Source organism: Neoarius graeffei, chromosome 6, assembly GCF_027579695.1.
Source record: "Neoarius graeffei isolate fNeoGra1 chromosome 6, fNeoGra1.pri, whole genome shotgun sequence".
NCBI lineage: Eukaryota > Metazoa > Chordata > Actinopteri > Siluriformes > Ariidae > Neoarius > Neoarius graeffei.
Genome location: NC_083574.1, coordinates 34720595 through 34743249, shown reverse-complemented (window position 1 = coordinate 34743249; position 22655 = coordinate 34720595). Strand labels below are relative to the sequence as shown.

The following is a 22655-nucleotide window of genomic DNA, read 5'->3' as shown; positions in this document are numbered from 1 at the left end:
GGGTTGTATGTTGCATAAGTTATAACACCTATTCTGTTTTAATGAGAATCAACCCACAATCAATGAAGTCATATCAGTCTTAGTTGAGCAAGTCGGTAACGGTATTTCTTACTTTCACCATAAATTTTTATTTATATGACTTTGGTCTATAGCTGTAAAAGGCCTCAGCCTTAAAACCGGTTACCGCTGTGACGTCACACACTCAGGGCTGGCTGGCTCAGCGGGGCAGCTTGAATGCCAACTTTGCAGTCGATTTTAACTCTCAAAAATATATATTTTTTCCCATTTATGCAGCATACAAGAGTTAAGGATGGAGATACACCATGTTTCACAGATGGGATAAGGTTCTTATGCTGGAATGCAGTGTTTTCCTTTCTCCAAACATAAGACTTCTCATTGAAACTAAAAAGTTCTATTTTGGTCTCATCCGTCCACAAAACATTTTTCCAATAGCCTTCTGGCTTGTCCATGTGATCTTTAGCAAACTGCAGATGAGCAGCAATGTTCTTTTTGGAAAGCAGTGGGTTTCTCTTTGCAACCCTGGCATGCACACCATTGATGTTCAGTGTTCTCCCAATGGTGGACTCATGAACATTAACATTAGCCAATGTGAGAGAGGCCTTCAGTTGCTTAGAAGTTACCCTTGGGTCCTTTGTGACCTTGCTGACTATTATACTCCCTGCTCTTGGAGTGAGCTTTATTGGTCGACCACTCCTGGGGAGAGTAACAATGATCTTGAATTTCCTCCATTTGTACACAATCTGTCTGACTGTGGATTGCTGGAGACCAAACTCTTTAGGAATGGTTTTGTAACCTTTTCCAGCCTGATGAACATCAACAACGCTTTTTCTGAGGTCCTCAGAAACCTCCTTTGTTCGTGCCATGATACACTTCCACAATCTTGTGTTGTGAAGATCAGACTTTGATAGATCCCTGTTCTTTAAATAAAACAGGGTGTCTACTCACATTTGATTGTCATCCCACTGATTGAAAACACCTGACTCTAATTTCACCTTCAAATTAACTGCTAATCCTAGAGGTTCACATACTTTTGCCACTGACTACGTTTACATGCACATCCAACTCGAGCTGCTGTCGGTAATCGAGCTGAAGGTCCCAGCAGGGTGCCAGAGAAATCCAATCCTACATGCACACAATGAAATCGGGCTATTGTGTGAGGTGCATTGTGCACCCGAGCCACAGGTGGTGCAACACGCCCCATCGTGTTGGTACACTTCCGGTTGTCGTCATGAAGAGCTATTCAAGAGTGTAAACAAAGTTATCAGTTCCGTGTTCTCCATTGCACGTTTTTCTCCCGTCCATGAATTTTAATATATTCAACTCCTTAAGCTGAATGAGCATGAACTCTGTCTCCTCATTGCTCCAGAAGTGCACGTTTCTGCTTGCCTGTGGCAGTGGGGGCGTGGTCAAGCGCCGGTCTGTGACAGGAGGGCGGAGCTAGGGAAGGTGAGTGGCAGAATCACTTCACCTGACGGTAATTAACCTGTGTTTGTGTGTCTTCCCAGTAACCGCGCCCTATTTAAGGAGGCAGAGGGGACAGCTCATCCCGGGACTAGAACACAGTGCGCGCGCGCTTGTGTTTTTCTCTCAAGAATAAAAGTAGGCTGTTAAACTGAAAAGTCTGACAATAAAAAGCCCATTAGTACCAGAAGCTTTGTCCTGCCGTCCTCTGTGCTCCACCCACACTTCAGAGAGCTCTACATCGCCATTTTCTCTTCTTCGTTTGTTCCTCCTGACCTCTTCTGCTGCTCGCTACTACTGTTGTCATGCCGACCGAGGCTGTTGTGTTTCCCGCTTGTGGTCGCGTCACTCGTCACTTCCGGAAGTAGCTCGACAACTAGCTCGATAGGGTATACATGCACAAAGTAGCTCGGCAGAAATTGCATAAACTAGGTCGTGTAGCTCGATTCCGAGAAATCAAGTTCGGTTCAATTTCAGCCGAATTAAGGTGTATACATGGCATTTTGAACTTCGATTTCAGTCGAGCAACAGCAGAAATTCGATTCTCTCTATGTGCATGTAAACGTAGTGACTGAGTGTGGATAGGCCTGAAGAATATCACCAACTACAGGAGACCATCCCCCAACACTGTAATGAACCATCAACTGGCTGATGAGTTGAATGTGTTCTACTGCAGATTTGACACATTCACACCTCTCCCCCCCCTCAGACATTAAAGACCCATTTACACCCCCTGCTATTCTGCCTCCTCTCGCCTCTGACCCCACACCAGCACTCAAGATCTGTGAAGAGGATGTTTGTCAGCTTTTTCGCAGACAGAAGATCAGGAAGGCACCCGGCCCAGACAGTGTGTCACCCTCCTGTCTGAAAGTCTGTGCTGATCAGCTGGCCCCCATCTTCACCCAGATCTTCAATAGATCCCTGGAGCTGTGTGAAGTCCCCTCATGCTTCAAACGCTCCACAATAATCCCAGTTCCCAAGAAAACCACCATCACAGGACTGAATGACTACAGGCCTGTAGCCCTCACATCTGTAGTCATGAAGTCCTTCAAGAGACTGGTGTTGTCACACCTGAAGGACATCACAGACCCCCTGCAGTTTGCCTACCGGGCAAACAGATCAGCGGATGATGCAATCAATATGGGACTGCACTACATCCTGCAACACCTTGACTCTGCAGGAACGTACGCCAGGATCCTGTTCGTGGACTTCAGTTCGGCGTTCAACACCATCGTTCCAGACATCCTCCACGCCAAGCTCACTGTGTCCTCCACCTGTCAGTGGATTATAAACTTCCTGACTGACAGGAAGCAGCAGGTGAGGCTGGGGAGCATCACATCCAGCACCCGGACTATCAGCACTGGTGCCCCCCAGGGGTGTGTGCTCTCCCCACTACTATTCTCCCTTTACACCAACGACTGCACCTTAAGAGACCTGTCTGTTAAACTCCTGAAATTTGCAGACGACACAACGGTCATCGGCCTCATCCGAGATGGTGACGAGTCTGCATACAGACGGGAGGTTGAACGGCTGGTCTGTTGATGCGGTCAGAGCAATCTGGAGCTGAACATGCTCAAAACTGTGGAGATGACAGTGGACTTTAGGAGGAGCCCCCCCCCCCACCCTGCCACCCATCACCAACAACACTGTGACTGCTGTTGAAACCTTCAGGTTTCTGGGCTCCACAATCTCCCAGGACCTGAAGTGGGAGACCAACACAGTCACCATCATCAAAAAGGCCCAGCAGAGGTTGTACTTTCTGCGCCAGCTCAGGAAGCTCAACCTGTCTAAGGAGCTGCTGACACAATTCTACTCTGCCATCATTCAGTCTGTTCTCTGCTCTTCCATCACTGTTTGGTTTGGATCGGTCACCAAGCAGGACAAGAACAGACTGCAACGGACAATAAGGTCTGTAGAGAAAATTATTGGTGTCAGCCTGCCCTCCATCCAAGACCTGTACCTGTCCAGAGTCAGGAAATGGGCAGGTAACATCTCTGCAGACCCATCACACCCTGGTCACAAATTGTTTAAACTTCTCCCCTCTGGGAGATGCTACAGATCACTGTACGCAAAAACAACCAGACACAAACAGTTTTTTCCCCTCAGGCTGTCTGTGATGAACAGCTAAAACCGGACCCAAATATATATATCTCAAAGTGAAACCGGAGTCAAATTCCTCGTGTGTGTTCACATACTGTACCTGGCAATAAAAGTGATTCTGATTCTTTTGTGCCATTGCTTTAGCAATAGCTCCTGATGCTAATGACGCTTTTCCATACTTGTTATTTTTATAGAGCTTAATACATAAATTAAAAGAAGTAACAAAAAACAATGCATCAACCATCATTGTAAAACAGCAAATAAAAAACCTACATTCATGGGTTTGTTAGAAAATAGCACATGAACAATTCCACTAATCTTTACCTTTTGTGTAGAACTGTATGATTGTCAGAGAATGGAAATGTAAGCTTCAACTCACCTTGATATTGGAGCTGAATTCTGGGAATCCCTGAGATGATGTTTTCATCATGCACTTTGCCATCTTGGTAGCATTGGAGTTACCCAGGTGATGATTTGATGATGAAATGTGTGTCTGTCTGTTGCACAGTTTGATTCTTATCCAGACAGAGAAGGCATGATTTGCTGAGAGAGAGAGAGAGAGAGAGAGAGAGAGAGAGATCTCCAGTATATCAGGAATTAAAAAGTTAACCTAGTTTAGACTATGTAAGAAAATCTGTGAAACTGAAAAAGCACTGACTTATGATTAAATTATAAGTCGATATGTGATTCACGCTGAAATGTTAAGCATGGGTTTGTCAAATCATCCTAATATTTAGTTTCACCAAATCATCTTAATGGTTTTTGGAAACAGTTATATTATAAATTTGTTCTCACCTTATTCAGAGAAATTTTGCTGAAGTCTGAATCACTGTAACTGCACTTACAGTATTCAAAAGCATTTCACTTTTCCTTTCTAGAAATTCAAAAGGCTCATCCCAGGAAAAGAGAGACTCGCAAGATTCTTCCCCAACCCCCAATATAGGCACATAACACTGCAGTACTAAAACATTCCTCAGTGCTTGCTGGAGAATCAAAATGGCTACTTTTTTCTCAAGTTCCTGCTGGACTTCTGGGGGACTGGCTGTTCCCTGAGTGAGGACTGTCAGCAGGCTGCAGAGAAAATGTAAGCTCTTTGGTGTGTGTGCAAATGAATGGGCCTCTTCACCACGTAAGAACATGGACTACTGCTGAAAATACTGCCGCACACTGAATGCAGCACCATGCCACATGTTCAGCACTGGGTACTGCGCCAGCTGGGAACCCAGGAGCCTTGCAATGTCAAACACCAAAAGACAGTCTTTAAGAGATAAGAGTAAGGTGATGGTTTAATCAGTGATGTCCATAAATCAGCGGGGCAATGTATTCCGAGTGACGAACACCAAAGGTGAAGCTGGGAGCTTTGGAGTGTGTCAAGATCACCTACAAAACACATACATACATAGCTTTTAAGCATCATTGGTTATTGTCTATTGTGTGTGTGTGTGTGTGTGTGTGTGTGTGTGTGTTTAGGGGGATATATGTTTTTAGATCTTAATGAGGACCAAAAGGCTTCACAAGTAGAGGAATATCTGACAGTTTTTACCTTTTGGGACATTCAGCTGGTCCTCACAAGGAAAACTGCTTATTTTTAACAGAAATAGCATTTTTTTTTCTTCAAGTGAAAAAAATCCCCTAAAGTTACTTAAGTTAAGGTTGGGGTTAACTTTAGGCACAGCATTCATTCGCTGCTAGGCATATAATGACATATCATGCAACAATAAATCAATGAAATAAAAAAAATGAATCGAGATTATAATCAGATTATTGTGTTATTTTGACAGCAGATTGTGGAATAATGTAAAATAGATATAAAAATAGAATGTGTGGCTTCACCCTAGGTGGAAGTAATGCAGCGCTAATGCCCAGACATATAGATTTAACAATAAATCAGAGCTCTCTTTTTACAGACTACTGAAAGTTAAAGAAAAGAGAAAAAAATGGAGGTAGCTGGTTTGTGTTTAAAGGAGATACGCAGAACCATGACCTCACTTTTTGTTTATAAATGCCTTGAGACCTCAAGAATGGCATAGGAATAGTTTTAAGCATTAACAGTAAATCTAATATAGTAATTTTTACAATTAAAATGATTCATATAGGGAGTGGTCTGAATGAATGACCTTGACATCTGTGACGTCACAGCGGGAAGGCTATCGGACTCATCGCCATGTTCGCGATAATAACACACAGAGCTAACTGCAACTTCGAGCTTCCATTTTGAGTTAATTTATCACCATGCCATGTACAGTAGATGTGTTGCTGGTGGGTGGCAACACAACAAAAGGTGGATTTATGTTGCATTCATGGCCCAAGAATGTTCAAACCGCAAAGATTTGGACACATTTTGCGAGAAATTCACGGGCACGTTTTACTGATGACTTCATGAAAATCTCTGATCTGTTGAAGAGCATTGGCTATAAGCCCGTATGGAAAAAGAGGGTGCAGTACCAACAATTAAAGGAAAAGAAAGCTACAAGAAAAGGAAAGTAAGTTCAGTTGCACCAGTTCTCCCAGAGTGTGAGCCGAGCAGTAATGGTGGAGTACTCAGTATGGGGAAAATGGAGAATGAATGGACCAGTCGTCAGATTTCTCCGCTGGATATGCTTGCCTCAGCAGTAATATCTCACCCTTACGTGGAAGAAGCAAATGAACGAAGAACTGAACGAACAACTGAAAGTCAGATTGTTTCAAAACAATCGGCCACAAGGTCAGCTTTCAAGAACCGAGAACACAGATGGGTAAGATGCGACTCTCATTTGGTTACATCACAACAACAACGACACTTGTTTACCTGCATTTAGAATACATGTAACTTAAATACACAATACACGTTACCGGTATAAGATTATTTAACTTGCTTCAGAATGTGATGGTCTCAGTTCATCTAATTATTTAATTAGCCTTTTGCGTTTTATCAGTGAAAATGCATGCATGTTGCACAAGTTATAACATCTATCCTGTTTTAATACGAGTCAAATGAGACTGTCAGTTCAAATCCATCCAATTCTCTAGACAACTTTGTTCTCTGGCTTTATTCCGTAAGGTGGAGGCCTCCATGGCCGACGTGCTACTAGCAGATTCACTTTCCGATGGTTCAAACTGATACGGTTCTACGTATATAGCAGCTGCATGTACATACACTCCAATTTCAGGACTATCACAGTCAGATGTCTTACTATCTGAGGAATCCGAAGAATCTCCAATAAATCCAAACGAAGAGGCCATTGCAACCACTCTCGTCTGCTGAGTTTGGCTTTGGTCTATAGCTGTCAAAGGCCTAGGCCTTAAAACTGGTTACCGCTGTGACGTCACTCACTCAGGGCTGGCTGGTTCAGCGGGGCAGCTCGAATGGCAACTTTGCGGGCGATTTTAACGCTCAATTTTTTTTTTTTAAATTCCCATTTATGCAGCATACAAGAGTCAAGGATGGAGATACTACCCATTCAGAAATGTATTTAAAAATAAAGATTCTGCGTATCGCCTTTAAGCTGACTACAGCCTTCACAAATGTTCATAAAGGTTTATTTAAAAAAAAAAAAAAAAAGACCTATTTGTTATTAACTTCCATCCATCATCTGTAGCTGCTTATCCTGTCCTACAGGGTTGCAGGAAAGCTGGAGCCTATCCCAGCTGACTATGGGCAAGAGGCAGGGTACACCCTGGACAATTCGCCAGATCATCGCAGGGCTGACACAGACAACTATTCACACCTACGGTCAACTTAGAGCCACCAATTAACCTAACCTGCATGCCTTTGGACTGTGGGGAAAACCAGAGCACCCAGAGGAAACCCATGCCGACACAGGGAGAGCATGCAAACTCCACACAGAAAGGCCCCTGTTGGCCGCTGGGCTCGAACCCAGGACTTTCTTGCTGTGAGGTGACAGTGCTAACCACTACACCACTGTGCTGCCCTTGTTATTAACTTTTTAAATTTTTATTAAAAGTAATATTTTAGTTAATAGGCTATTTTACTCTTTATAAATGTGGGTAAATAATAATTGTTGGTTATTAAGTCAATGGAAAAGGATTTATTTAACAAAAGGAATATTTAAGTTGATTTTAAAAAAATAAGCAAATAAATATTGCTCTTTTTTGGCAGTTAAAAAAAAAAAAAAACATTAAAAACATTTTTTTTTAAATATTGTTGGAAAATCGAATTAACCCAGAACCATGAATTGTTACATGCCCATTAGCTGCATTAATAATTATGTCAATCAAAAGTCCTCAGAAAAGACAGTAAAATAAATCAGTGACATACCCGCTCTGGATAGTGAGCTCCAGGCCCTAGGTTTTTGGTTCTATCATAAGGCAAGTTGTTGCGGCCGAGAATGCTGTACTGTGGGGGTTTTGATCTGTAAACATTTGTTTCTATAACTCCATAAGTCCCAGGACCTGGAGTCTAAGAGAAGCAGATGAATTTATTATCATAAAAAATAAGTGTGAAAATGTCGACCTCCTGCATTTCCTTTGTGTTTTTCAAGTGATTCTTACCTTCTTCAAATCTTCATAGAAGGTGCCTATTTTGCTACGGCCAGTGAGGGAAATGTTCGGGGCAGTTCTTTTACACACTGATACTGGCCCCACCACTGGGGGAAGCATGTACGCAGCAGGCCCTGAATGGAGGAAAAACAATCAGTGCATGCTCGGTGATGATAAACTACACCTGCTGTGTGATTCTGAAGTGCAGTGTGTACCTGGAGTTGGGTCTTTTTGGAACAAATTGGTCCTTGCAGACATTGAGTATGCAGGGGAAGAATGAAAGGTTTTCGACGCTGCTTTCTCAGGGCTGTAAGTCCCTACAAAAAATTAAAACCAAATTTTCTCTTGAATATTTATTTTGAGACTTTTCTTTAAACTCCATTATATTGCATGCAAGTGTTTATATGTGTCGGCGTTCCAACCTGGTCCTGGGGTAAGGAAGGGCTGAAGATCTTTGGGTCGACTGCATAGTGAATACGCAGGGTTGCCATCACGTCCAATCCGAGTGGTATTCGAGGGTATGAGGTAGACAGGTCCAGGCGTGCAGCTTTCTCTGATATGCCGATGCCGTAGTCCAAAGCTATATGCAGGAGCTTTCCATTTCCGTGGGTCATGCTTATTTACACCTGATCAACAAAAAGCACAAATGGAAATAACTTGCAGTCAACTCAGAAAAAAAAGGTACTTAAACTCCATCATTCCTTGTCACTGGGGGAGTACAATCAAGCCTTTTGTACCTTTAGTATATTTTACTACTACTACTGTTAATAATAAAAATAAATAATAATAATAATAACAATAATAATAATAATAATAATAATTTGTGCTAAACCTGGCGACTTGTCCAGGGTGTACCCCGCCTTTCGCCCGTAGTCAGCTGGGATAGGCTCCAGCTTGCCTGCGACCCTGTAGAACAGGATAAAGCGGCTAGAGATAATGAGATGAGAATTTGTGCTAAAAACTGCCATGGTTAGGATCCTTAACCTTCTGCTTAATTGTATCCTGCATCACCCAAACAAGCAAGTGTACAGGATTATGTTTTATACGATAATTACATTTACAAGTATTTTCACCAGACACCCTTCCTGACACAATCCTCCCCAATCTATCTGGGCTTGGGACCAGCACGAAGTATGCACTGGCTTGTGCAACCCCAGCGGCTGGGTATTTTACCTGATCTGCATCCTTGAACTGTGGGAGGAAACCAGCGCACCCAGATGAAACCCACACAGACACAGGGAGAACATGCCAACTCCACACAGAAAGGCACCTGTCAGGTTCAAACCCAGAACCTTCTTGCTGTGAGGTGACAGTGCAAACCACTGAACCCCACCTTGCCACCCTCACTACTACTACTACTACTATTGCTAATAATAAGAAATTATTTTATATATATATATATATATATATATATATATATATATATATATATATATATACACAGTGGTGCTTGAAAGTTTGTGAACCCTTTAGAATTTTCTATATTTCTGCATAAATATGACCTAAAACATCATTCATCAGATTTTCACACAAGTCCTAAAAGTAGATAAAGAGAACCCAGTTAAACAAATGAGACAAAAATATTATACTTGGTCATTTATTTATTGAGGAAAATGATCCAATATTACATATCTGTGAGTGGCAAAAGTATGTGAACCTCTAGGATTAGCAGTTAATTTGAAGGTGAAATTAGAGTCAGGTGTTTTCAATCAATGGGATGACAATCAGGTGTGAGTGGGCACCCTGTTTTATTTAAAGAACAGGGATCTATCAAAGTCTGATCTTCACAACACATGTTTGTGGAAGTGTATCATGGTACGAACAAAGGAGATTTCTGAGGACCTCAGAAAAAGCGTTGTTGATGCTCATCAGGCTGGAAAAGGTTACAAAACCATCTCTAAAGAGTTTGGACTCCACCAATCCACAGTCAGACAGATTGTGTACAAATGGAGGAAATTCAAGACCATTGTTACCCTCCCCAGGAGTGGTCGACCAACAAAGATCACTCCAAGAGCAAGGCGTGTAATAGTCGGCAAGGTCACAAAGGACACCAGGGTAACTTCTAAGCAACTGAAGGCCTCTCTCACATTGGCTAATGTTAATGTTCATGAGTCCACCATCAGGAGAACACTGAACAACAATGGTGTGCATGGCAGGGTTGCAAGGAGAAAGCCACTGCTCTCCAAAAAGAACATTGCTGCTCATCTGCAGTTTGCTAAAGATCACGTGGACAAGCCAGAAGGCTATTGGACAAATGTTTTGTGGATGGATGAGAACAAAATAGAACTTTTTGGTTTAAATGAGAAGCGTTATATTTGGAGAAAACACTGCATTCCAGCATAAGAACCCTATCCCATCTGTGAAACATGGTGGTGGTAGTATCATGGTTTGGGCCTGTTTTGCTGCATCTGGGCCAGGACAGCTTGCCATCATTGATGGAACAATGAATTCTGAATTATCCCAGCAAATTCTAAAGGAAAATGTCAGGACATCTGTCCATGAACTGAATCTCAAGAGAAGGTGGGTCATGCAGCAAGACAACGACCCTAAGCACACAAGTCGTTCTACCAAAGAATGGTTAAAGAAGAGTAAAGTTAATGTTTTGGAATGGCCAAGTCAAAGTCCTGACCTTAATCCAACAGAAATGTTGTGGAAGGACCTGAAGCGAGCAGTTCATGTGAGGAAACCCACCAACATCCCAGAGTTGAAGCTGTTCTGTATGGAGGAATGGGCTAAAATTCCTCCAAGCCGGTGTGCAGGACTGATCAACAGTTACCGGAAGCGTTTAGTTGCAGTTATTGCTGCACAAGGGGGTCACACCATATACTGAAAGCAAAGGTTCACATACTTTTGCCACTCACAGATATGTAATATTGGATCATTTTCCTCAATAAATAAATGACCAAGTATGATATTTTTGTCTCATTTGTTTAACTGGGTTCTCTTTATCTACTTTTAGGACTTGTGTGAAAATCTGATGATGTTTTAGGTCATATTTATGCAGAAATATAGAAAATTCTAAAGGGTTCACAAACTTTCAAGCACCACTGTATATATATCAGCTGGATAGTACAGTGGTAACGCTCACTGACTACGATGCAGGAGATCGGGGTTCGAATCCCGGTTGGAGCAAAACATCATCCAGTAAGGGTCCTTAGGCAAAACCCCTCATGATATATCAGCGATATATCAGGAATAAGTGAAGACATAACTGATAGAGTCATACCGGCTCAGACGTCGCCCGGGTCAACAAGGTCTGCATCAGTTGCTAGGGAACCAGGGCACTCTGATGAGAAATGGGGACAGAAAATACGGATTTGCTGGAATGCTACTATACAAGCAATCCCAGAGAGAGGGGATACATGCAGCGAATGTGGGACCATTGGATACTTCGAAACCCACAATCAAGGCTAACAAAGAAACATTAGCCCAGTGTTCCAACATCCCTAATCGAAATCTACTATCACAACTAGAGATTAATGAAATACAACAACGATGCTACGGCAAGGGGGAGCCAGGAAGACAGGTCAGCGGGGAGATGTCATCATCCCCACAACCAGAGATTGGGTGAATGCTGCTCTGAAGACAATCTCCACAAGAACCATCACTGAAACCAACAAGCTGATACACAGTACAGCAGTAATCATGGAGAACTACAGAAAGGGAACATGGTGAATAAAGGGGCACCCAGGAAGTACAACTCACTCTCCATACCAGAGGCACTCGAAACTGCCAAACAGCGACTAACAGCTCTGGCCACCCGGTTGAAGAGATACACCAAGGAGGGAGAGGCCAGGAGAATAAACAAGCTGTTCTCCACTGAACCAGCCAAGGTGTACTCTCAGTGGCAGGGGAACAACAACCGGTCAGACCCACCAAGAGCTGAGGTGGAAAAATACTGGAAAGACATATGGGAAAGAAAGGCATCACACAACACCGATGCCCAATGGTAAGTGGACCTAAGAGCTGACCACAGCAACCTCCCAGAACAAGAACCAGTAACCATCTCAATGGCAGATGTCCAAGAAAGAGTGTCAAAGATGAAGAGCTGGACAGCACCAGGCCCCGATATGATCCATACGTACTGGCTGAAGAAGCTAACTGCACTCCATGAACGCCTAGCAGCACAGATGAACCAGCTGCTGAGGGATGGAACCCACCCAGAATGGCTAACCCAAGGCAGGACAGTCCTAATCATGAAGGACCCCCAGAAGGGACCCATCCCATCCAACTACCAGCCAATTACCTGTCTCTGCACAATATGGAAGGCCCTGTCAGGCATCATTGCGGCAAAAATGAGTAAGCATGTGGCTCAATACATGAGCAAGGCACAGAAAGGAATTGGCAGTAACACCAGAGGAGCCAAGCACCAGCTACTGGTTGATAGAACAGTTGCCCGAGACTGTAAGAAGAGACAGACCAACCTGTGCACTGCCTGGATTGACTACAAGAAAGCCTACGACTCAATGCCACACACATGGATACTGGAATGTCTGGAACTGTATAAGATCAACAGGAACCTAAGGACCTTCATCCAGAACTCAATGGAAATGTGGAAGACAACCCTAGAGGCCAACTCAAAACCCATTGCCCAAGTCAACATCAAGTGCGGCATATACCAAGGAGATGCGCTATCGCCACTGCTGTTCTGCATAGGCCTGAACCCCCTCAGTCGGATCATCACGAAGAGCGGCTACGGGTACCGATTCCGTAGTGGGGCAACAATCAGCCACCTGCTCTACATGGATGACATCAAGCTGTATGCCAGGAACGAGCGAGAAATAGACTCGCTGATCCACACCACCCGGATCTACAGCGATGACATAGGGATGTCATTCGGATTGGACAAGTGTGGCCAGATGGTCTCAAAGAGAGGCAAGATGATCCGGACTGAGGGGATTGACCTACCAGAGGGCAACATAGGTGATATCCAAGACAGCTACATGTACCTTGGCACAGGCTAATGGAAACCATGAAGAGGCCACAAGGAAGTCAACCACAGCCAAATACCTCCAGAGAGTAAGGCAGGTCCTGAAAAGTCAGCTGAATGGTAAGAACAAGGTCCGAGCCATCAACATGTACGCACTACCAGTCATCAGATACCCCGCTGGTATCATAAATTGGCCAAAGGAGGAGATAGAAGCCACAGATATCAAGACTAGAAAGCTCCTCACCATGCATGGAGGGTTCCACCCCAAGTCCAGCACCCTGAGACTATACACTAAGCGGAAAGAGGGAGGCCGAGGGCTAGTGAGCATCAAGACCATGGTCCAGGATGAAACATCGAAAATCCGAGAATACATCAGAAAGATGGCCCCAAAAGATGAACTGCTAAGTGAATGTCTCAGGCAGCAGAACCCTGATGAGAGTGCAGAGGAGGAGGAGGAACAGACAACCTGGAGAGACAAACCCCTACATGGCATGTACCACCGTCAGATAGAGGAAGTGGCTGATATCAAGAAATCCTACCAGTGGCTGGATAATGCAGGACTGACAGACAGCACAGAGGCACTAATCATGGCAGCACAAGAACAGGCCATAAGCACAAGAGCCATAGAGGCCAGGATCTACCAGAGTAGATCAGACCCAAGATGCAGACTGTGCAAAGAAGCCCCTGAAACAGTCCAGCACATAGTAGCAGGGTGTAAGATGCTAGCTGGATCAGCGTACATGGAGAGGCACAACCAAGTGGCTGGGATAGTATACAGGAACATCTGCAACCAGTATGGAATAGAAGTACTCAAGTCCCAATGGGCCATACCACAGAAGGTGGCTGAGAACAACAGGGCCAAGGTTCTGTGGGACTTCAGCTTCCAGACTGACAAACAGATCCTGGCTAACCAACCGGACATAGTGGTGGTGGACAAAGAGCAGAAGAGGGTGGTAGTGATAGATGTGGCGATCCCAGCTGACGCCAACATCAGGAAGAAGGAACATGAGAAACTTGAGAAGTATCAAGGGTTGAAAGAGCAGCTGGAACGGATGTGGAAGGTCAAGGGTTGCGTGGTCCCCGTGGTAGTGGGGGCACTTGGGGCAGTAACCCCCAAACTGGGAGAGTGGCTCCAGCAAATCCCAGGAACAACATCTGAAGCCTCAGTCCAGAAGAGCGCAGTCCTAGGAACATCGAAGATACTGCGCAGAACCCTCAAACTCCCAGGCCTCTGGTAGAGGACCCGAGCTTGAGGATGACATGGATACCACCCCCACCCCCGCCGGGGGTGAGAAGGAGATTTTTTATATATATATATATATATATATATATATATATATAAATATAAATCTCCTTCTCACCCCCGGCGGGGGGGTGGTATCCATGTCATCCTCAAGCTCGGGTCCTCTACCAGTATATATATATATATTTTTTTTTTTAAATGCTAAAAACTGCCCTGGTTAATGTACTGGATTATGTTTTATTTTATACTATAATTACCATGGTTTTCCCCAAAGTGTTTTAGCGTATCGGGCCCGATACGCTTGCTCTGCCTGCCAATACGCTTAGTCGCTTTAGTTAAAATCCGATACGCTTAGATTTATACCGATACATTAAATTTCCTACCCACAAGTAACTAGATACATAGGAGAGCAAATAACTGATCCATTTACATACTGATTGATTTGTGTTAAACAAGTGATCTTTTTTTCCAATGTTTGTGTTGACTCTGTCAAAGTAATATGTCCGCGTGGTATGATGTCTCATCTCATCTCATTATCTCTAGCCGCTTTATCCTGTTCTACAGGGTGGCAGGCAAGCTGGAGCCTATCCCAGCTGGCTACGGGTGAAAGGCGGGGTACACCCTGGACAAGTCCCCAGGTCATCACAGGGCTGACACATAGACACAGACAACCATTCACACTCACATTCACACCTACGGTCAATTTAGAGTCACCAGTTAACCTAACCTGCATGTCTTTGGACTGTGGGGGAAACCGGAGCACCCGGAGGAAACCCACGCGGACACAGGGAGAATATGCAAACTCCGCACAGAAAGGCCCTCGCTGGCCACGGGGCTTGAACCCGGACCTTCTTACTGTGAGGCGACAGCGCTAACCACTACACCACCGTGCCGCCCCTCGTACAAACTAATCTGTTAGCTATGCCAAGATCACGTGTTCAAACCGTCCAATAAAAATATCGAAAGAAAATGTCAGACATCCTGATTCATTATAAGCGATCTCATTGGCTGCCGATGTTGTCCCCCACCAGATGGACAAAGCCAACTGATTTTAAATCACAAAAGTTTGACCTAGTCTATTATCATTATGGCTTCAATCAAAGATTGGTTGACTAAACGTCAAACCCACATGAATGATGGCGCACAAAACCAGACAACTGTCACGACAATGAAAACGTCGTCAATTCTGATCACAGCCACTGGCTCAAAAAGCACTCACTGGACAATTTGATCCACATTAGCATGGATGACAGCGAGATGGACTATGAGAGGGTTGCCCAACATTGGGCCAAGCAAATGCCAAGGAGAATTAATCTGCTTTAAAGGAGTAGAAAACTTAATTAATTAGTTTGGGTTTGCAGAAAGATCATGTACTTATAAACACACTCACAAAGTGAAGTTGTCCAAATGTATCAAATATAGTATAATTTCAAATAATAATCATAAGCATTTTGGGCAGTGTGATGTCACCGGTATCCATTTAACAAAATGCTCCGGATTATTCTTTTGTTAAAGGGTCACAGTGACATCACACTGCCAAATATGCTTATCATTATTATTCGAAATTATGCTACATTTGACACTTAACAAATTCTCTTCATGAATGTGTTTATAAGTACGTAATCTTTCTGCAAACTTAAAAGTTTTATTTTCCTTTAAATATGTTTTAATCTTAATCTAGTCCACTTAATAAAGTGCCAAAATTTAAACTTTATAATATGCAGTTGCCTTGCTTTTCTTTTCAGTGTATCTTAGTTCTACATATATTATGGTAATTGCATCAGAAACATTCTAAATCATTACAGTTATAGTAATACAGCAACTTATTTTAAGGTGGCAGTTCTTAGGTTCAGATCCCTTTGTGATCAACAGGAGGTCATGATGATCGATTCTCTTCATTGGATTGCATAAGATGTCCCCTCTACGGCTCCGTAATATGGAGCAAACCACTGTTCATATTTTCATGCACATTTTTGTTACAACACTACTTGATCATAGGGCTGTGCCGATAGACGATGCCATCGTCCATCGACGATGGTGGTCATCCATCACGATGGAGAGCCACCATCGTGATACCACGCCCCCTCCTGTCATAAACATGCATATACGGTATCATCTAGCCTATTTAACCTAAAAAGTTGGTTTTTTGTTAGTTTAGTTAGTTAGTTTTGTTTAATATATAAATATAACATAATTATATATAAATATATAAATCATTATAAAGTAATATCCTATTACCGCTTGTTCACGTAGGCTATGGTGCAGGGACGTGCTAGTGAACATAACATGTGGTTACACAAATACAGTATGCTACTAATAATAAATTTTGACTTCATTTTTTAGCCTACACTATACTTTTAATGTAAAATTTGTCATGTTGTTCAAACAAATAGCCACTATTAACGACTTCAGTCGGGAAATATTGCACCTTATCAAACGGCAGTGAAGCGCAGACTTCGGCAGAAGTCAAATAACTTTAATCTGGTAAATAGGCCCACTTTCAGACACAAAATGGTCCACTCTAAGCCATAATGTCAAACCAAATGGAAGAATGAAGGTGATTCTGATAAATGTAAAGACAGTAAAAAAAAAAAAAAACTATTTTAAATCATGATTTTAAAAGCTGGTGCAATAATTCAAACACTAATAAATTGGAAAAATTAGCGCGTTCAAGTGCGCACTAAAGGCCGAAATGCATCTTCAATTGATATGGTGTAAATAAACAATGAGTAATAGCTTAAGTGTAGTTTCTTCGCATAGTTTGAATACTAGTCTTTCATTGTTAGAGCAGATTAATATCTTGCCGTGATCAGTGAGTGCTCGGGGAGGTTCATTTCCACCTGCGCTTTGCGCAGCTCATTTCTCCGAAGCCAGCTGTGCGCAAACGCAGTGTTGACTGCTCGGCAAACTCCAAACGCTCGGTCTGTACTGGCCCTCTGTTGCGCAAGCGAGTTGGTTATGGCCAGGTTCAAATTGTGCCCAAAACAACTTAACCACGGCCATTTCAATTGCCTGATGGCTGTGACAATATTCGCCCCGTTGTTATACAGGCGATCTTTTTCTCCTCTATTTTCCATTCGGCAAGTGTCTCGCGCAATGCGTCTTCTAAATGGTCCGCTGAATGTGTCTCTGGCATGAAACTCGTCTGCAGGCATTTGGACTGCATTGCCCACTCTCGGTCCACATAATGTACGGTAACTGACATATAGGGCATCATGTTGCAGCTGGACCACATATCCGTTATCAAGGCCAAATATTCCACATCACCTAGCGCTTTTTTTTCTTTACGTGCCAAAGCCTCGGATGAGTATCTAATACTTTTAATAATAATAATAATAATAATAATAATAATAATAATAATAATAATAAGGTATTAAAACCCCCCCCGCCCACGATATGATCGTCCATCACGATGTTTGCACTGTAAACATCGTCGATGCCAATTAAGGGGACATCGCACAGCCCTACTTGATCATAGATAATTAAGGGATCCCCATAGATTTTCAATCTATCATATACCTAAGTAATCTATAACAAAACAGTTTAGCTTGCATGTTGAACTTTAAGGTGAAATTTCAAATGTGTTTATATTAATACTATTTAGGTCAGAAGTCATTGAAACACTAGTAAAATCTATCCTATAATCATGTATCTAAAACCTCTCAGAGACCCTGAAAATGCACCTGAGAGCATCTATTTTCAAAAAAATTTCCGGGGGGTTATGCCCCTGGACCCCCCTAGTTTCACTTCGCGCCGTTGGTGCTCAATTGTGTGTGTATTATCATGCCAGAATTTAGGGCTTTAATTTTTTTCTGGGGAAAACACTGAATTACATTTACAAGTATTTGACATGCAAAATTTACAGTATATTACTGGAAACATACAGTAAGGTACTGTAAAAAAATAACAGGAATTATCTGTAAAGGTATTACACTGCAGGTTCCAGCTTGTCTGCGGCCCTGTGGGACAGGATAAGCAGGTACAGATGATGGATGGATGGATATTACACTGCTTTACTCTGAATATTTTTCACAGTTATTCACTTTAAATTTAAAGTAATTTACTTGTAAATCTACTGCCAGTAAATTCCTGCATATTTACACTGATTACAATCCAAATATGTACCTTATATCTATCTTTCTTAAAGGGATACTATAGCCATGTTTTCAGGCAAAATATATGAAGGGGAGACAAATGAAAATCTTATCGGTATTATCAAAATGTATTGAGTGCAGTGGTCCAGAAGCGCATTTCTATTTTTGAAAAAAAAAAATAATAATAATAAATAAATAAATAAATAAATAAAGTACAGTTTGTCTAATTTATGCCACTTTTAAAGTGCATATCCTGGACCAATTTCGTTTTTTTTTTTTTAATGAAAGTATGTCCCTTTACACACTCATCCAGAAGGGTAATTTTGCACAAGGCCATCTCTCTACAGCAGAAAAAAATAAAATAACAAAACACGTCTGGAAAAATCCCAAGGGGAGTCTGGAGCCAGATTCGTGACGTTACGGTACCTGCAGAAGCGCCAGCAGGCTGCGAGAGCTTGCATGGGTTCAGTGCACAGCCTGTGTAGACCAAGTTTAGCAGCTAGCGATTTTGCATTGAAATATGGAATTGTCACCTGAGCACAATGTTACTTCACCTTTGGATGAAGAATATAATGAGATGTCAGAATTATTTCTTACCCTGGCAACAGTCAACTTGTGAATTGCCGATTTTCTTGGTCTTTTTCTCGGCTTTGCTTGGCCCTCGGTGGCTTCCGGGTGCCTCGCAAGAAGCGCTCCCATTTCTCTCTCATTGTCCGGTCTTTTGGGAAACGATGAGTACTAATCCCATCATGATTGGTGTTGCTACACCCTCCTACGATACATCTGTTAACCATTTTAATAATTACATGATAACGTTGAAGAAATTTGCAGAAAACCACCAGGTCGTTTTCTTATAAACAAACCAGAGCTGACGTAGGATTCAGAAGGAGGTGTCCCGCACGCGGCGTCATGAAAATCAATGTTTCCTGGGAAATCCAAATGCCAAGTTTTTTCAGAGGCGGACCAATTCGCCTCAAATGGCTTGATTTCAACTGAATTTTTCCGGTATTGCGCAAGGTAAAAAAAACTGCACAAAATGCAAAATGTGACAGATATTTGACCAAAGTTTAATATAAAATAGGAGAATTACATTGATCTTGCTCCTGAATTTACCCGTGATATGCACTTTAAGGGGGCGGCACGGTGGTGTAGTGGTTAGCGCTGTCGCCTCACAGTAAGAAGGTCCGGGTTCGAGCCCCGTGGCCGGCAAGGACCTTTCTGTGTGGAGTTTGTGTGTTCTCCCCGTGTCTGCGTGGGTTTCCTCCGGGTGCTCCGGTTTCCCCCACAGTCCAAAGACATGCAGGTTAGGTTAACTGGTGACTCTAAATTGACCGTAGGTGTGAATGGTTGTCTGTGTCTATGTGTCAGCCCTGTGATGACCTGGCGACTTGTCCAGGGTGTACCCCGCCTTTCACCCATAGTCAGCTGGGATAGGCTCCAGCTTGCCTGCGACCCTGTAGAACAGGATAAAGCGGCTAGAGATAATGAGATGAGATGCACTTTAAGGTTTTCATTTGACTCACACTTGTATCTGTCAAAGTTAAAGGCTGTATGTTTCTTTCTGGGAGTGTACAAGCTGCGAGGGAGTCCAGGACCCAGGGGCATTTGTTTTGGGTTTGATTGCTTGGTTGTTTACCTGTAGCCCCTGGGAGGGCATACTTGGGCCCGGGGCCTTCGTACATCGCAGCAATTGGACCTTTTGCCCTGTGAGGCCTCCAGGAACCAACCCACACATCACGACTGCTCATAACTCGCTCTGCAGAAGACCAACAAATCAGACACACATTCCAAAATTAGGATTCTCCTCAATTAACACTTTTGTCAGAAAAAGATATTTCACTCATCCTGGGTTCAGAATAAATGTGAAGGTGAGTTCCTATCCTATCCCAACATTCACACTGAAGACCAGAGACAGCAAGGAACCCCTGAATGCAATGTTGTCATAGCAACAAGGATTGTGACGTACACAAGGACGCAGTAATAAAAATAACGTCTATTCTTAACATAATTAATCTGAATTAATTTGTAGAACTGAAATGTAACACAAATTATATTACATATTAACTTTAAAGTCGTCGAAATATCCTCTAAACACAACCAACCCAAGTAATTATATTACATTTAGACTCTCTTTACACTGCAGATTTTGCCATCTATTGACATGTTTAACGACTAGCCTGTTTTTTTTTTAAATACTATTCACGACACTCAATTTAATTCAGAGAACTTGCTCGAACAGAAAAAAAACTTACGTTGTGCTTTTTTTCCGATGAAAAAAGAACAAGAGTCAAGTGCTGAAATACAAGTCATCGTTCCTTTATATATGACGTTCCTTTACAGTTAAAAGGGCGGTGACGTGTGGGGGGCGGGGCACCCAAAAGTAATCTCTTGCCACCCTAGTGCCACACTAATTTTGCATGTGAGAATATTGTTGATTTAAAAACAGCCATATTAACTCTGAGCAAGTCTAACTACAATTAAGACTTAATATTGAAACTGAAGCTGTGACATAATGTGACCCTTCTTCCTTGAAAAATGGTTCAGTCCATTGCGTCCCAGCCTGACGTTTTTTGTTGTCAGGGGCAACCGACGCTCCGAGCTGTGATTGGTGGAAGACCGCATTTTGAATCGACACTGTGGAGCACGCGGGCTTTTCAGATTTCAGCACAGACTGTCGATTGTCACACAGTGGAAATTGCTTAAAGGTAAGTGTTATTAGCCCAGTAAATCATGCAAAACAAGGTTTAAATTATTCACCACGATGTGCAGGGAAACTCTCAGTTGATGTGTATCATTTAACATTGTTTTGCACTATAGGGTGTTTCTAGCTATTAAAAACAAAAACAAACCAGGGGCTAAGTCAGGTTTTCCTTGGGCTGATATTTTTTAAGGCAGATTGGCATAGATAGTTTGGCGAGGTTATGTCTAACTTTGGAATAAATATTATCACCCACGCACATTCAAAGGTTATGACATCATTAGATTAGATTAGATTAGATTAGATTGGATTAGATTAGATTAGATTAGATTAGATTAGATTAGATTAGATTAGATTAGATTGGATTAGATTGGATTGGATTGAACTTTATTGATCCCTTTGGGCGGGTTCCCTCAGGGAAATTAAGATTCCAGCAGCATCATTACAGGATAAACAGAGAATAGAAAATAGAGAAACAACTTCTAGATAAATTAAATATTTACATATACAAATATAAAAAAGGTCTGTGTCTATGTGTCAGCCCTGTGATGACCTGGCGACTTGTCCAGGGTGTACCCCGCCTTTCGCCCGTAGTCAGCTGGGATAGGCTCCAGCTCACCTGCGACCCTGTAGCGGCTAGAGATAATGAGATGAGATGAAATATAAAAAAGAATAAGGAAGGGGGGAGGGGCCAGCAGGAGAGATATTGCACTTTATATAGGGAGGGAAAGTGAAACACAGCGATCCTAGTGGTAGCGTTCCTAAGCCGAGAGCCATACTATTGAAGATCCCATAGACCCGATTTTTTAAAAACATCCCACGAAGTTATGATGTAGAACTTGTACACCCCCAAAAAATATGTTGTATATGTTGGGATTATCTACTAACTGTGAAAGTATCAGGTGAAATTTCGCTGTCTTTTAAAAGATCGAAATTGCGCCTAACCTGTCAGAAACGGACTACAACCAAACTGTCTAGTCAGAGTCGCTCATATTACATCAGCAGTAAGCTTAGCCCTCACGAGTGCTGACAGTTCTCCCTCTGAATAGCGGCAGTTGACTACATGCCCTGATCTGTAATGGTTATCCCCACAAGGGATGCATTTCTTATTGGTACAGAAATACTCTGCCAACCACGCGATACAAATCGGCATGTTGATGTAGGCTACTTGCCGGCCGCTACCTGCTACAGATTTGGAAAGGCACTAGACTTGCGGTGACGGACTACAACCATGCAGTGACTGGCATCATCCATGATGTTCAATAGTTTGTCCATAGTCCTCTTCTCTGCCACCGTCACCAGAGAGTCCAGCTTCATGCCAACCACAGAGCCGGCCCGCCTGATCAGTTTGTCCAGCCTGGATGTGTCCTTCTTGGATGTGCTGCCCCCCCCCCAGCACACCACGGTGTAAAACAGGACACTGATGACCACAGACTGATAGAACATCCACAGGAGTTTCCTGCAGATGTTAAAGGACCGCAGCCTCTTAAGGACTTTATTACTGATTTTTGCACTGCTCTTTTAAAAAAAATTAATTTCATTTATTTAAAAGGACATTGTACATTAATCAACAAAACTGTAAATGTGCCAGTGTTAGCCAGCAGGCTAATTTTCAACTGCACAGGGGCG

At 42.7% G+C, this 22655-nt stretch overlaps 1 protein-coding gene across 1 annotated transcript; it reads right to left on the bottom strand.

Moving 5' to 3' along the window:
• Positions 1 to 4872: 4872 nt before the first annotated feature.
• LOC132888264 (ciliary microtubule associated protein 1B-like) lies at positions 4873 to 20076 on the bottom strand. Its single transcript, XM_060924338.1, has 6 exons — positions 19965 to 20076; positions 8484 to 8687; positions 8277 to 8378; positions 8074 to 8195; positions 7841 to 7981; positions 4873 to 4962 (listed from the first exon to the last, which is right to left on the bottom strand). The coding sequence occupies exons 1-6, from the start codon at positions 20074 to 20076 to the stop codon at positions 4873 to 4875; spliced, it is 771 nt and encodes a 256-aa protein (XP_060780321.1).
• Between the last annotated feature and the right edge of the window lie 2579 nt (positions 20077 to 22655).